Source organism: Perca fluviatilis, chromosome 17, assembly GCF_010015445.1.
Source record: "Perca fluviatilis chromosome 17, GENO_Pfluv_1.0, whole genome shotgun sequence".
Taxonomy (NCBI): domain Eukaryota; kingdom Metazoa; phylum Chordata; class Actinopteri; order Perciformes; family Percidae; genus Perca; species Perca fluviatilis.
Genome location: NC_053128.1, coordinates 25,700,238 through 25,716,304, shown reverse-complemented (window position 1 = coordinate 25,716,304; position 16,067 = coordinate 25,700,238). Strand labels below are relative to the sequence as shown.

The 16,067-nt window shown below is 43.1% G+C and overlaps 1 protein-coding gene across 1 annotated transcript in view; it reads left to right on the top strand.

The window, feature by feature from the left end:
• col5a1 (procollagen, type V, alpha 1) overlaps positions 1 to 16,067 on the top strand; it is an 83,663-nt gene that overhangs the window by 55,094 nt on the left and 12,502 nt on the right. The window contains 25 exon segments of the mRNA XM_039779366.1: positions 169 to 213; positions 463 to 516; positions 1,401 to 1,445; positions 1,896 to 1,949; positions 4,332 to 4,439; positions 5,664 to 5,717; positions 6,191 to 6,244; positions 7,015 to 7,059; positions 7,252 to 7,305; positions 7,881 to 7,925; positions 8,023 to 8,076; positions 8,185 to 8,238; positions 8,337 to 8,390; positions 9,423 to 9,530; positions 9,732 to 9,821; positions 10,350 to 10,403; positions 10,751 to 10,858; positions 10,945 to 11,052; positions 12,264 to 12,317; positions 12,488 to 12,541; positions 12,668 to 12,775; positions 12,940 to 12,993; positions 13,090 to 13,197; positions 15,560 to 15,613; positions 15,867 to 15,974. Coding sequence (XP_039635300.1) covers positions 169 to 213; positions 463 to 516; positions 1,401 to 1,445; positions 1,896 to 1,949; positions 4,332 to 4,439; positions 5,664 to 5,717; positions 6,191 to 6,244; positions 7,015 to 7,059; positions 7,252 to 7,305; positions 7,881 to 7,925; positions 8,023 to 8,076; positions 8,185 to 8,238; positions 8,337 to 8,390; positions 9,423 to 9,530; positions 9,732 to 9,821; positions 10,350 to 10,403; positions 10,751 to 10,858; positions 10,945 to 11,052; positions 12,264 to 12,317; positions 12,488 to 12,541; positions 12,668 to 12,775; positions 12,940 to 12,993; positions 13,090 to 13,197; positions 15,560 to 15,613; positions 15,867 to 15,974 — 1,728 coding nt within the window.

Here is a 16,067-nt window from a genome sequence, read left to right as displayed (position 1 = left end):
GTGTATTAATTCCAATTTATAATACATGAGATAAAAATCTAAAGGCTTATTCCAATTTTCCTCCAACAGTTTACAACCTAATCCCTCAGTTATAGAGGGTGTTGTAGTATTTATGGTGGTAATTATCCTGAAATGAGATGCAATAATATTTCTCCTAATAATTCACAGGGTCACCCTGGAAAGGAGGGGCCCTCTGGAGAGAAAGGACACTTGGTAGGTTTTATTTGGAGCTTGCATTTTATTCTTTTTTGAATTTATTTGAAGCTTTTCTAAGTTTCTTTCCCCTCCCTTTGTCTAGTTCAGAGACATTTGCATAAAACATTTTTCATTAATGTAGATAACATTTGCATTGTGGGTGTATGTGTGTACTGTAATTGTGTGTGCGTGTGCGTGTGCATGTGTGTGTGCGTGCGCGTGTGCGTGCGTGCTACAAGCTCTTATTAAACATCTATCTCCCCCCAGGGCCCTGCTGGCCCTCAAGGACCCATCGGTTATCCTGGGCCCCGAGGTGTGAAGGTGAGATGATTATCAACCACTCATAAATCCATTTTGTGATAACATCAGGTCGTGGTACCCTGCAATTAACAACCGTTATGTGCTAATAGTTGCACATTATCTCATCAAAATGCCTCTCTGAAAAAAAAAAACAATGTTATTATTTCCAAGGCTCTTCCAACAACTATAAGTGTGATTTTGTAAAAAGCTGTTGTTTACCAAAATCAAAGCCCTAGTTTACTGCTTAACTGCTTATTTTTTAGGGACTGTCTAGAATGGAATGGCCTCATGAAAACGATCCTAGTGATGCAATGATTAAGACGGGAAAGTCAAATCTTACATCACCTTGCTCACATAATGTGGTGCTGAGGTTAGTCACAGGGGCGGATGACAGCTCAAGGCGCACAGCCCTTCATCAGCAGCTAGAGACGAAAGAAATCCCATCAAATGAAATCTTGGCAAGAGGGTGTGACTGATCCAATCAGTAAAGCTTCCACTGAGGGACGGGGATCACACACTTACACCTCAGTTACATGGCTGAGGTCCGAAGTGTCTGCTCTCTCTGGGAAGATGTGAAGGATGTTCAAGAAAAGTAGATGTACCATGTCAAATGCTTTTCCAGTTATTTTCTAAACTACAGACAAAGCACATTTTAATGCATCGATTACATAGTGTAGCCTCCATAGCACATTTTGTTTGACGCACTCGGGGGGGCGGGACAGTGACAATCAGCTATCAACAGCTAATCAGATGACTTCTGCCTCAATTTAGAAAAGCTGTGTTAATTACATTGGTGAATACGTGTATTGCTCATTGTGGGACTGCATACTCTACAAATGAACTCCTCCATTTTGTCCAACGTGCACCCTATCGGCCTGTAACATCTGTCTGTTCTTCCATCGCAGGGAGCCGACGGTGTACGCGGTCTTAAAGGACATAAGGGTGAAAAGGTAAGAGAGCTCTTATTGGCTAAGAAAGTCTAAGAAAGTCTCTGTGTGAAAGAAGTGACTGTAAACTTCAGAGAAATTGTAGCATTTGTATGAATTATAACTGAACATTTGTGGGGGTCTTGCATGAAATATTTCATGCTAATGATAATCTCAATGAAGTCCTGTAAAACTGATCCTGGTACAGAAAGGAAAAAAGGCGATTAGGAGTTTCTATGGCAACAGGGGATCTTGCCAAGACTCCACATCTGTGTGTGTGTGTGTGTGTGTGTGTGTGTGTGTGTGTGTGTGTGTGTGTGTGTGTGTGTGTGTGTGTGTGTGCGCGTGCGCGTGCTCGTCTTTGAGCGTGCCTATGCGTATGAATACCACACAAATGGTTTCAACATCTGCATTATCCAATTATTTCTCCTTCATTACATCCTCACCTCTTTGTCTCCTTTATTCTGTCACCAGGGAGAAGACGGCTTCCCTGGCTTCAAGGGAGATATGGGTATCAAGGGCGACAGGGTAAGGCGCCTTTGTTTATATTGTAACTCAGCAGTATGTGTCAGTCACATCTTGAGCATTGGAAAACATCATTCAAATTAGGGCTGCACAATATATTGTTTTGTTTTTTTATCGTCATCGCTGCGACATATCGCATCATTCTTTTTTTTCAGTGGTGCTTTTTATACTCAGTTCAATGTTCAATTTGTTCAATACAAGTATGTTAGAAATGATTTCCTTTCATTCAAGCAATTTGTTAGCCTGGCAAGCCAGACCCACATCAAGATGTTGGCTCTGGGAACTCACCATTGACGGAGCTCAATCCGAGGGGCGGGATAAACGGTTGTCTTTCAAATTCCCTCTGCACGTAATAGGATAGCGCTACAACCAGGCAGAGCAACGAAGAAGGTAGCAGAGCTAGTTGATAGATTAAACTTTAAACTTTTGCCATATCCGGTCGGCAAAACTCCAAACACATCTTCCTTTTTTAAGAATGATTTCTGTGCCGTTCTTTGTACTTTTCTCAAAGAAAAGGTTAACTCCAAGTCTTCCAGAAGACCGCTGTTCCCAGCAGCAGCAGCAGCAGCAGCAGCCATAAGCCCGCCCACCGACTCTATACACGATGTGATTGGCCTGACCAGATTTTGGTTTTTATAGTTCGCAAGCCAACGGAGAGTGCCTAGACCCCCCTGGCTGCAAATAAAATTTGCTGCCGCTACATTTCTAGGCTAGCAATTTGTTGTATTTCAGCAGAATACTGAAAGCAGCCGAACTGAGTGGACTTTAATATCTGTTTATTTATCGCAAGTCATATCGTTATCGCGATGTTCAACAACGTTATCGCATATTTTCCTCATATGGTGCAGCCAATTCAAATAACTTACACTAATTAGCCAACTGTAACTTCTGTACTCAACATTGTTTTTGGGGCTTAGTTTTGTTGGGGTGACCTTTACCCGAACTAAGTGAAAGCAGCAACCACTCCTGAGTTAGCCCCCTTATGGCCTAAGCCTCTGTGACTACTTTGGAGGTGGGGTAATGAGCAAACATAAGGTGTTGCTCCATTTGCCAGCTGTTAGCACGTGTGCATGCGTATGTGTTCACGCGAGCAGTTTCCAATTCCTTTTCTATCCAGTGTGCTACTTTCCAGTCAGTCCTAACCTCAACTGCTAAAAGAAGCACAAGGTTTGACAGGTGTATCCCGGGAACAGCAGAACAAACTGCTTTAGGGATTTACAATGTCAAAGGAGCAGGAAAACAGTCTTTTGCAGTGAGAAACATAATTTGCCCCAACCCGCACTTCAAACATCAATCCCCCAATCCCTGACCAGGCTGTCTATAGCTGAGTACAGAAAGGAAGGAGAAATCGATGGCACTCTAAACGCTTTCAAACCCGGGAGAGAGACATGGGGCACCAGCCTGTTTTCTTCTGGAGACGTAGCAGATCCAGCTGAAAGCAAGGATTTGAGGCATCCCTCTGTTCTGGAGTAGACACACATGGACTAGAATCTAAATGACAAATTTTTAAGCATGTGTGCGTGCGTGCGTGTGTGCGTGTGTGCGTGCATGCGTGCGTGCGCTCAATTGCAAGTGTTCTCTTTGATGAGCTTGCAAGTGTGAGTCAAGTACAGTTTACTTGATGCCGTTTTATGTGTACTTGAGTGCGCGTATGCGGACAGCTGCTTGCTTGTGCAACTCCGCGCAGGCCCTTTAACTGGATAACTTTTCACACACCGCTGAGTCTCCGCAGCAGCGACTGGTTGTCAAAGTGAGTTTGTACTCTGTCATTAAGTGGGTGTCCCGCTAGAAGGGGAGCACGCTCACAGAGAGAAGCAATAATAGGATCGCTAACTGCTTTGAGGCGCGGTCGGCAAGGGAAAGTAGCTTTACTTGATTCTTTAAGCAACTTTACACTCACAACAGTTTAAAAAGGGCGACCCGAGTTACCCAGAATGAATTGACTTGTTTGCTTTACAAGAAAAGAAAAAGTTGCACGTTTCTGTGTCCATTGCACATTGTCAATTCAGAAGCTGATTGAGAAAATTGGTTTTCTGGGTCTATTAAGGTGGATTAACATTCCTGCCCACTGCCGAGGGCACGAATGCAAATGTGTAATGTAGTTGTTTCACGCAGTTCAACTGATCGACAAATGCACAAGCAAAAGGCAGAAAAGAAAGAAAAGTGCTAGTTGGTGTATGCATCTAAACGATTGAGGTATACAAATATATACGAAAACAAAACAAAGTTGGCTTTGCTAATTTTTTTTTATTTCAACTATTTTATGGTTTATGGTGAAGGAAATACAGTACATTCAACATGTTTTACACGAAAACTCCACATTGCAGCTTTAAGGAAAATGATAAGTTGTAAGTATGAACAAGTATGTGTTCCGGTGCTTTCCAGGGAGAGCTTGGACCAGCAGGACCCAGAGGAGAAGATGGTCCCGAGGGACCAAAGGGTCGCTCAGGTCTCCCAGGAGATGCTGGTCCTCTTGGCCCAGGTGGTGAGAAGGTAAGCTCCTTTTTTTTCCAGCTTGGCTTTCACAACCAAAATGCTGAGATCCAACAGATACCGTGTCCTCTGCCTAAATTTAACAATGACGGATAAAACAGAATCAAAAACAAGTTGCAATTTTGTATCATCAGTCATGTTTGACCCAGGATGATAGTTCAGCAGGGCTTGAATAGTTGAAATAGTTTTTCCGATCGTTCTCTTCCTAACAGCAACCGATTTGTCATTGCTGCTGCTCTTGAACCAGCTGGGAGCATAAAATGGATTCAGTTTTTAACATTCTTCATTGTTAAAGTGAACACTGGGTTAGCTGTTGCTGACATTTTCTTTGCATAAAAAAAGAAACGTCAGTCTTTTCTAGAGGATGCAGCCTGTCTGTGGTCTTTCACAAAAGGCTCGAAACATGTTGCGTCATTTAGACTGTGCTAACAAAATCGGTCATGGAAGGCTTGTATCGTGTGGACGCACCGACACTGTTGTTGTCATTACTAAGAATTCCTCATGGGGGCGACAGAAACTACGCACTCTAGCTTTAAAGTGTTCTTCTTAATCGGAATTGTACATATATTTGCAGAATCGCAGTAACACTGCATTATAGATGTAGACACTGGTCTGTATCTGGATCACACATGTGGTAACAGCAGACTCATTTTCATACTTTTGACGGAAGCCTGCATAGCAGCCAACATTAACACTCAGCTTAGTCATAATAAATGCAGCTGTGTTTAGCAGGTGTTCATATTTTATTGAAGTTTTACTACTAAAATAACACACTACTACTTTGTTTACATTCACAGCTGTACCACTGTAGTATAATGCAGTTTGCTTGCATGGCATTTAGGCTGGCTGGCAAGGTACTCGTTAGGAAATCAACATTGCAAAGCAATTCTTTTGCATTATTATAAGCCATAAAAACAAAAGACTAAATTTCATGTACAAAGTCACATTAATACTAGGTGTCTTAAATATGTAATGTATGCATCACAAGCATCAGGTAATATAGGATTACATAATGTGGAAATTGACCCCCCCAAAAAAGCGATTTTTGACTAAGTTGTATAATGTTGTCTGAGGCTCTGGAGGGAGCTTTGTAAAGTTCTGAATCAGTTTGCACTGTTGTGTCATTGAATCTGTCTTAAATGAGTCCCCCAACTTCATGGAAGTGCAATACTTCAAGTCTGTAAAAGTGAATCTAAAACTAAATATGGCTCTTCTCATTTACAGGGTAAACTTGGAGTTCCCGGATTGCCAGGATACCCAGGAAGACAAGGACCAAAGGTAATTGCGCACATGTATTGCATAACAATATTGCCATTAGTTCACTGATATGAGTATAAAGGAACTTTGAAACCCTACTCATAAGAGACACAATTCATGTGGCCACAGCGTCTCTACACACATGCGTGTTTCTATGTGTATTTGAAAGACAATAAAAAATTCATACACGTGCATGTGCGGGCTGCTTTGCTGAACATTTGATGGCTCTCGCTTTAGCCTCTCAGAGGCAAAGCCGCAGTCTGACAAGTGGACATGCTTGAAGCTCCCTGATCAAAGAGCCGGGGATTTGAATATGCCTTTTGGTGTCAGCCCTAAGCTGCTATAATACGACAACAATAAAACACTGCTTTTATTTATGGTGCACCCTGTCTTCTGTTGCGTTTAATATGCTAGGGATATCACAGGGAATAAACAAAGGAACTAATATTTAAGGTTTGTCTCTGAAATGATGAATTACTCTTTCTCTCACGCAGGGATCTCAAGGTTTCCAAGGTTTCCCTGGCGCCAATGGAGAGAAAGGAACTCGGGTATGTCAAATAGACTTGTTATTATTATTCTTCTCATTGCTACAAAAAGGGTTGGATCAATACTGGCGTAGTGCTGGCGACAGGCTTCTGTCCTAGCTCCAGATTTATCAACCTAGAGGAAGTTGCATGGCTCTAAAATAAAGATTTTTACCAAGGACAGAAAGAGCACTTACACAACTCATTTCGAACCACCAAATGCATTGTTTATCACTTTGCGGTACTTGAGCGATGTTTCATTTTCTTTGTTTAAGGGCTGGGCCATTAGCTTGCCTGCAAGAGTAATGGTTTGCCACCGCGAGTCGAGCAGGGCACATAAAGCTTTTCATCTTCACAAAACATTTGTGAAGTTTATGAGACCAAGCTCCCAGACAGAAAGGGATAATAGGGCAATTAGCATCGTTTCACAGCACCATATTTTTTGTAATTCTTTTTTTTTTTAAAGCCTCACAAAAGATATGATTGTTTTTCTCATTAAAATTTATGCAGCCACTGTAATTGTAATATCGCTTTAAAATCATTGTATTGTGCATTATTGATAATTCTAGCGTCCTATTTACATAGGAATCTGATTAATGTAAGTCAGGATAAATATTGATTGTATTTTTTGAAACTGGTAATTCCTAATTAATGATTAAAGATGATGTCAGAGCTCTTAAATTGCCCAATTCTGTTCAAATCTATTTGCAAATGTTACTGACTGCCGGCATTAGTTTGATTCTTCTTGAGGAGGTGACTCCTTTGATCACTGTTTGTGTTCTCCGTGTCCACAGGGAACAGCAGGAAAGCCTGGCCCACGCGGACAGAGAGGACCAACGGTTAGTCTTACTCAGCAGACTCGTGCTTGTATACAGATGGCGAGCTTGGCACAGTCAAACTGGAGGTTCAACCTGGGCATGCTTGAGGGGAACCCACACTGATTCAACCGGGGAAAGCATAACCGTTTCAGGTCACAAATATGTCTTAGGACCCGTTCTATCATTTTTAATCACTTTGTCTTTTCCCTCAAGGGGCCTCGAGGAGAGAGAGGACCAAGAGGACCAACAGGAAAATCTGGACCAAAGGTGAGTCATATATTTCACTGCCACTTTCTTGTGTATTTTTAGTGGTACAAGTTCACCACTTGGGGTCCATTCAGACCAAAATAAGCCATCCGGCGATGGTGGTGGAAGTGTCATTGACGTCCTGTTGTGTTCTTTAACCGCCCCCGATGTAGCACAAGTAGACTTTATATTTCACAACTACTGTTTTCCGTCAGATCGTTTATAGATCTCGACGTTTCCGACCGCACTTGAAGGCAGGATCATTTCCTGGAATGAAGGCAGAAAGAGAGAAAGAAATTAAGAGACGAGATGGCTCGAGTGTGCTTTGTTGCTTGTCAAACATTCAGCTGTTACACAAACTCCTGGGCAGTTCGGCACTTGTGTTTCGTGTTTTAAAAACTTTGTTGTGGCAGCGACGGAGGCAGTGATGTTTCCTGTTTACAGTACGGAATTCTCAGACCGCCACAAAACCGACTGACAAGTCTGATCTCCGGTTACATGATTGGCCACCGCAGGGGACGTGGGGTTGCGGGGTTTTTTTCTCCAAAAGTTGAGTCGGTGTGAATGCCCACTCACTCATTATTTTGTCTCTTCAGGGTAACTCAGGAAATGACGGCCCACCAGGACCTCCCGGTGAGAGGGTACGTACCATCACACTGTCATCAAGGGTCGTTTTGTTCTCATAACACGTAGAGTCCAACCGATTATTGACCCGGAATCATTTGTCGTTTGTTGCAGGGTCTACCAGGGCCTCAGGGACCAACAGGTTTCCCAGGACCAAAGGGCCCACCTGTGAGTCCAGACTCATAACACGACACACGACTGTGTATATAAACCCATCGTTCCTTTTCCTTTGGCATTCTTTACACTTGCATTCATAGATTTGGATGTATTTCTCAGGGACCTTCAGGGAAAGATGGACTGCCTGGACATCCCGGACAGAGAGGAGAGACTGTGAGTAAAATAATTTGAATGCTCAGCTCTTCATCTGTATTCAACAGCGTCAGTTAAATGTCATGTAACTCTGTTTTTTCTTCTTCTGTAATAAACAGGGATTCCAAGGCAAGACTGGCCCTCCTGGCCCTCCAGGCGTGGTTGGACCTCAGGTGAGTCACAGTCACCGGCCATCTTGCCGTGTTGTTCCCTTATATGTATTATCAGTAACTAGTAGTAGTATCATAACTTAACTTTGAGTGTAATCTTTTGTGCAGAGTAGGGCTGCTCGATTGTGGAGAAAAAAAAAATCACAATTTATGTCGGTCAGTTTTGAAATCACAATTATTTAAAACGATTGCTCATTGACTTTTGGGAAGATGCTGCATTTATTGAACTTAAACAGCGAAACAGTAAAGCAACTCATCAGTGAAAACACCGTAAACTGTGAAATTTCCCTTAGGACTTTTACCGTTAAACCTTCTGAATTCCCCTTCAGAACACAAGGCAAAATAAGAGTTTACTGCAGAATGCAATGTAAAAAAATTTCGTTTCTCTCGATTACATTGTAATTGTTACATTGTGATCGTTAGGAGCCGAAATGGAAATAGCGAGTACTATTCGATTAATTGCACAGCCCTAGTGCAGAGACAGATCTCCATTAAGATGCTGAAAAATAACAAATATGTATTTGTATTCATTTCAAAATGTGTTCATTTTTTTCAAAGTTACACTGTGTGTTGTAGAGAAACCTGTCTGTGATCGTTGAGACGTGCACTAGTAAAGCTACCAGAATGCTCTCAACATTATGTCTTTCCGACAAACACATGGATTAATCCTCATACCTGTATCTCACAAGCCATGAGTGTTGTTTATTCTCTTCCATATTAGCAACGGGCTCTTCATCCATTATGCATAAGCATTTAACAGACTTTATCCCCCCCAGCCGCTCTGCTAATGCCGGCTGAGAACATTGGCGATAACGGAGCTGTATGTGGCCTTAATGACTAGTGGGCCTCCCACACAGCTTCTCCACGCCGTGTTTTGTGAGATGGAGAAATTGTGGGATCTTTTTTTTGTGTTGAATTGCTGATTTTGCTCACAGTGATCCTCTTACCGTAGTTGCTCTTCTTCACGCCTCCTTTGCATCTGGGTTTTTATAGCTGTGGTGTCTTACTTTCCGGGGATTTTGTTTTCAATTGTAGGGACCAACCGGTGAGACTGGACCAATGGGAGATCGGGGTCATCCTGGGCCCCCAGGCCCACCTGGTGAACAGGGTCTACCTGGAGCTGCAGGGAAAGAAGGAGCTAAGGTGAATCCTGAAGCTATCTGTTTAATATTGTATCTTTATAGCACCCAATCAGCATCATACCTGCAATAACATTGTTCCCATCCCATCTCGATTATTTTGTTTTGTGAGATGATATAACTGCACTTATCTTAGTGTAATTTGGAGCATACATACAACAACACTGCATTTATAGAATTAATGGCATTGTGCTTTGACCCACAGGGTGATTTTGGTCCTGCTGGCCCAGCAGGTAAGGATGGCCCCCCTGGGCCGAGAGGTTTCCCCGGAGAGAGAGGTCTGCCTGGCCCTGTGGTTAGTATTGCTTTTTGCTCAGTACAAAAACATCTCACAAATTCAATACACCTCACAGCTTGGTTATTGTGTAATCGTTCTTGGCTATTAAATCACTGTAGTTAACTTCAAGAATCCTACATCATATCACATCCCTGAGTGGGCTTCAGATAAGGAACAGTGTACTCTAGGCTGTTTATTTTTTTTAAATTTTTTATTCTACTCTAACTTGACAAAGTCATAGTTATGCAATTCATGCCATTTTCTTACTGCAAACTTTTTTAGAAAGAAATCAATGGCAGAAACAGTTTTTGCTTCCAACTCTAGGATGCAGAAATGAAGCGATATATCTGTTCACTTTTGTAATATAACGGATGTTCGAAGCAATTTTTGTTGAATAACTGTTCTCCCCGGCTGCTCTCAGCCTCCACTTTGGGGACTACAGGAGGTTTTCCATCTCACGCTGAGCCTGTCCAGCGTAGGGCAGGATGTGTTTCCCCCAACCGATGTGTTTGTTTTCTGAAGCCTTCTTTTTATTTTGTTCTGCAGGGGGCTCACGGCCTGAAAGGGAATGAAGGACCTCATGGCCCACCTGGCCCTGCTGTGAGTGCAATTTACTGCATCCGCATCCTCACTTTGTCACTTTCATTCTCTCACTCTCGCTCTCACCTTCCATGGTCTCGGCCTCGGCCTCTGGGAATTGTCTTCATAGCAAAGTTCCCACCCTCAGTTCTTCCAGTCTCTTACATAATATAATTATATGCACAGTTTGCTGCTTACATAAGAGAGGTTTGACCTATTTGGTAAATGTGCCTGATATGATGACTTTGTTTCAGTGTTCACTTAAAATCACTTAATATATATATATATATATATATATATATATATATAATATGATATTTCCGTTCAGTTACTCTGATTACTAAAATTACTGTGCCGCGGTGCTGTAGGGTTCACCTGGTGAGCGTGGTCCTGCTGGCCCAGCCGGACCTACGGGTCTTCCTGGACGCCCTGGCCCCCAGGGACCCCCAGGGCCTGCAGGAGAGAAAGGTGGACCGGTAAGAACATCGTCTTAGAACATTTTCTACAACACTTTTCACAGATCAAGCATGGCTGACAACATCCTGAAAAATATAAATTTTAGGGAGAGAAAGGACCTCAAGGCCCAGCCGGAAGAGATGGTATTCAGGGACCTGTGGGTCTGCCAGGACCTGGAGGACCTCCTGGACCACCTGGAGAGGACGGAGACAAGGTGGGTTACTTTTTAATGTCTTGTTTTGCCGTCCACGTGAAGAGAGAAAGGATGAAATCCAGTAAAGCTGTATAGCTTTCAACTTTTTGAGCACTTTGCTTCACACACACACACACACACACACACACACACACACACACACACACACACACACACACACACACACTAATATACACCACATGCACACTTACCACCTTACAAAGACACTAAACTTTACAGTTGAGCTCTAAGCCAGATATTCTCTTGTCTCTTTCCCTGTGTCCTTAAGTGCTCTAAGGGGAATTTGTCCAACAGAGTTTTCATAGATTAACAGGACTTTAAAAGGTCAACCTGCCTCGTTACAGCTTTGTACTCCTCTGTACAAAAAGACAGAGGATAGGGAGGAATTTTGTGGCAATGACAGAATGTGTGAAAGTGACCCTTTAGTATTCAGAAGCGAGAACAACTCCTCATCGGCTCCAAAAAAAAAAAAAAAAAACATTTGCAGGAAGATCAGCCTCGGAGATACTCAGAGGATAATCTCTTATCCTTTGAAGAATGCCTCAGTTCTTAACCGGCCTCACACTGGTCCCCACGGTGCACACGGACACAGAGAATACAGAGCGTATTTGCCGTGCAGATAAAAAGGATCTTGCAAGCTAATGTTTACACACATTCAGACACTTTCCCATTATAAGTCCTATCCACGGGGAAGGAATAACTCCAAGGCCTTTATTTTAAGACTAATACTGCCTCACAAAGAGCCTTGTGTGACTCAAACCAAAAGTAAATTGCTTTGGGTTTGGCAGATATTAACATTATTTCTCCAAACGCCAACAGCATGTGAAGGCTTTGAAAGAACGGTGCAAGGTTTTTCACTCTGAGAATGCTGGTGCAAACAGGTTGAGACAGGACTAATTATCTATTCTGTTTTGGCTGCCCGTAGCCCCAGTGACTCAGCCATCATGATAACCACTGTTTTTGTCCCCATTTGTCATTTGGAGAGATTTAATTGAAATTTCCATAGACAGATCCCTAAGGAAAGAATATAAAGGTGGGATATAGTTGAGTTTTATTGTGCTTTAATATGTCAGTTTCTGTCCTGGGGCGTGTTTGAAGACCATTTACTCACTGTCACGTTTTCATCTCCCCTCTCTTAGTTGTGTTTTGTCTTGAGTTGTGAGTTTTTTTTATCTGTCCTGGTTTCACACTGTGATCGTGTCATTTCACAGGGAGAGCTTGGAGAGCCAGGCCAGAAAGGAGGCAAGGGGGACAAAGGAGAGCATGTAAGTTGTTTATTTACAGAAATCATAAATACAGTACATCATTTATGTATCATTTCACTGCCTGAGATTCTTAACACGATCCATTTTGATTAAATTTTTTTACTGTGAATTCATGGGTTTTGACAGTTTTGAGTTGATTGACCCTTTGACGTGTTCCTTCTCCTCTGCAGGGCCCACCTGGTCCCACCGGCCCTCAAGGACCTGTTGGAGCACCCGGTCCTGCTGTAAGTGTCTCGTCTTTGCATCAAGTGTTCAGATGACTCAACGCCTCATCCACTGTATCCGCTAGGCCGACAGTATCAGCGACCGTTGTATCTCCTGATCGGGACCCCCCTTTTCATCTGTCGCAGGGTGCAGATGGTGAGCCTGGTCCCAGAGGGCAGCAGGGTCTGTTTGGCCAGAAGGGAGATGAAGGATCCAGAGGATTCCCCGGACCTCCAGGGCCAGTTGGGCTGCAGGTGCGGACTGCTACGAAACATATAAACTATGGTCAAATGTTATCATTAAGAAACACTGAGGCAGTGGTTTTAGTTTACTTTATTTTGAACATGTTAAAAAAACAAAAAAACTCTTCCACCACTGCACTGAGGCTGTATGATTAAACCCTCTGCACACTCCTCAGGGCTTGCCTGGTCCACCTGGTGAGAAAGGTGAAACTGGAGACGTTGGTCAAATGGTAAGTGACTGTGTCATCATTCAATACATCACGTAACAGGAAGTTTGCATGTAAAGGGTCCTTGCTCATTAGACTGTATTTCTCTCTTGCGTGCAGGGTCCACCCGGCCCCCCTGGTCCCAGAGGCCCCTCAGGACCCCCAGGAGCAGATGGCCCTCAGGGGCCTCCCGGTGGCATTGGAAACCCTGGTTCTGTTGGAGAAAAGGTAAACCTCTCTTCTATGTCTGGTGTGAGAGTAAAGTGGTGCCGCTGAGGTTTTGTGTAAGCAGTTTATGTAGCATCATACCATTTTGTTGGCTTTTTTTGGCAGGAAATGTTTTTAAATTACACCCGCCACTCCTTTTGGTTGGTGTAAGTGTAAACACAGACATCTCCAAAGTCACATGAACTCCTTTTGGTTATGTTGTTTTGTGCCTCTTTTCATTTGATGCTAAGTATATCTACCCTGTAGGCAATTAGGTAAATGGACAACGTAATCATCAATCATCATCAGTAAACAAAAACGTAGGCAGACAGTAAAATCAGATATGAAGTCTGCACTCTAGCCTCACAGGTATTTGTCTAAACAAACTACTATGATTACACACAGAAATCATGATTTCATTCTCGATCATTGCCTACAACATTCACCCATGTAAATACTGTATTTGGATTGCAGTACAGTATAATCGTGTATTCTGCACAAACAGTTTTTTCGCTTGGAGAAGCATGGACTGAAACTTTCTTTGGCTTTTAAAGTAGATGTAAGGAGTTGTTGTTATTGGCCATCATGGGAGTCCACTAAACCGGCTGACCAGTATTCTTTCAATTGACAATGTATGCTACTGTACAGCCTTTTTGTTCCAGATGGCACCTCTGGTCCCGTTCCAAAAACACTGGGTGCCATGTCTCTTTAGATGTGAAATTAGTCACATCTAGAGAAGTAAAGATGACACAGTTTTACCAGAGAGGCAGACAACACAATAAAGGTCCCATAATGTGTCAGTGTTATGGATTCCAGACCACTATGGCACCTGATTATGTACAATTGTTTCAATGAACCTCCCTACTGTATAAGATATACATGTTTTTGTCCGGCTGACTGGTTTTTGTAACACTTTGGAAGCGACAGATTCGGTGTGCTAACAGTTTGTTTGAGTGCTCTGGGCTATATAATGTGAATGATACCTATTTAAAAGGCTTTTGCTGCCATTAATATTTCCCACGCCTATTTATGGGATACCGTTTTAAATTGGACATGATCATTTCTTTCCCATCGCAGAGTGACAGATGCACAGCAAATCTAGTGGACGGGCTGCCATCCCCTACAGTACTGTTGCTGGGTGGAGAGAGTGTGAATTAATACTCAAAGGCACTGCACTTGCAAGATGATGAATGCATTATTAAAATGGGGCTCTCATATAATCTCTTATTCTTTGCTGCCGTTTCATTATGAAAGGCCCGCTTTGGCAGCTTTTGCCGCCGCTGGACTGCAGCGCTTTGCACTTTCTCATCACTTTTTGTCCGTAGCGATGATGTGATTTGTTTTATCTGGTCCAGTCAATAGAATCACCTTTATACTGTCCCTGAGGATAGCCTGTCCTTCTCCTGTGCAAACAAACACAGCGCTCTCTTGGCTAATCGCTCTTGAGCTGATCTGGCATTTTTTTGGCCAGCCCCGGGAGCTGGCAAGCCACTGACCTCTGGCTTTTTTTTCTTCCTCTCATCTCATCTCATCTCATCTCTCATATACTGTATCTGTGATGAGCAGCTGTCTTTCATGCTCTTGGTTGTTCCCTGTTGTCAGCAGATTTTCCAGGCAGCCCTGTGGTGAACATAGGCAGGTTGTTGTATGGATGGAGTCGAGGCCTGTGCAGGGCTTCTCTGATGCAACATAGCTTTAAGACCTGCTCCTAATACAGGAGGATCAGTCATGCTTTTGAACAAGACATGTCAACTGCTTAGAGTGGATTTCTTGACCGCAGCAAAGAGGTTTGGAAGACAGCCAGACACTAATTTAGAGGATCAGCTGATGTTCACAATACAGAGCAATCCTGTTGTTCATGCTAGAGAGACTCAGGACATGCTTCATCATCATAACACATCCCCGCATGGCTTGGCATTGGCTCTGCAGTGCTGTGCGATCCACTGGCTCCCCGATTCCCAAATATGGCACAAACTAATAGTTGTCCCTTACACAGGTGTGGCAGACTGCATCTGCAATAAAAACCCCAACAGGGAGGATGGTAGGCTTATGTGACAGTGAATAACGATAGTGCCCGGTGTATAGGTGAGTCAACAGGGCAACTATCCAATAAGGCAGGGGAAGGAGGACAAGATATAAAGGCAGGGTCCAGGCAGAAGAGTGAGGTCAGCGCCCAATCTGTCTGCACTTGATGGATTGAAATCTCTTGTGTCATCTCTTTCTATCCCCATTTGGGTGACAAGGGCGCCAGGACAGCGGACGCTGCTGTAAATGATGGGAATTTTAGAACCACGCTGGATCAACAAATCAACTTTCTGATAATATATGTGCCTCTCTCACCCTCTAATATTCCCTCTCTCTCTCTCTCTTTCTCTTTTTTCAGGGCGATGCTGGTGAAACAGGAGAGCCCGGTCTTCAGGGAGAAGTTGGCCCACCAGTGAGTAATCTGGTTTTCTTTCCTCCATATTTAGATGAATAAGTACAAAGGATGAAAGGACCAACAATAATTTCACCACCAATTGAATCAGTGTTGGTCAATAGCTGGACTACAAATCAGTTTATCTACAATGACCACAACGTATAATGAGACAGAGTTAGATTTTGCTTTGAAGTTTCCTTTCATCATTTTTAACTTGTTTTCTACAACCATCTCTGAATTAGAATAACATACCTACTGCGTATTGTTCCAGGGTCCAAGAGGAGAGCGAGGAGAAAAGGGAGAGTCCGGTCCGGCTGGTACAGCTGGCCCTCCCGGCCCTAAAGGTCCCCCTGGAGATGATGGTCCCAAAGGCAGCCCAGTAGGTCTTTTTCCACCTTCGACTTCAGAAAATAAATTTTATGTTACAAATAAGTGCACTCTCGCCACCGCTTTCACTTCTCACAAAGGACAT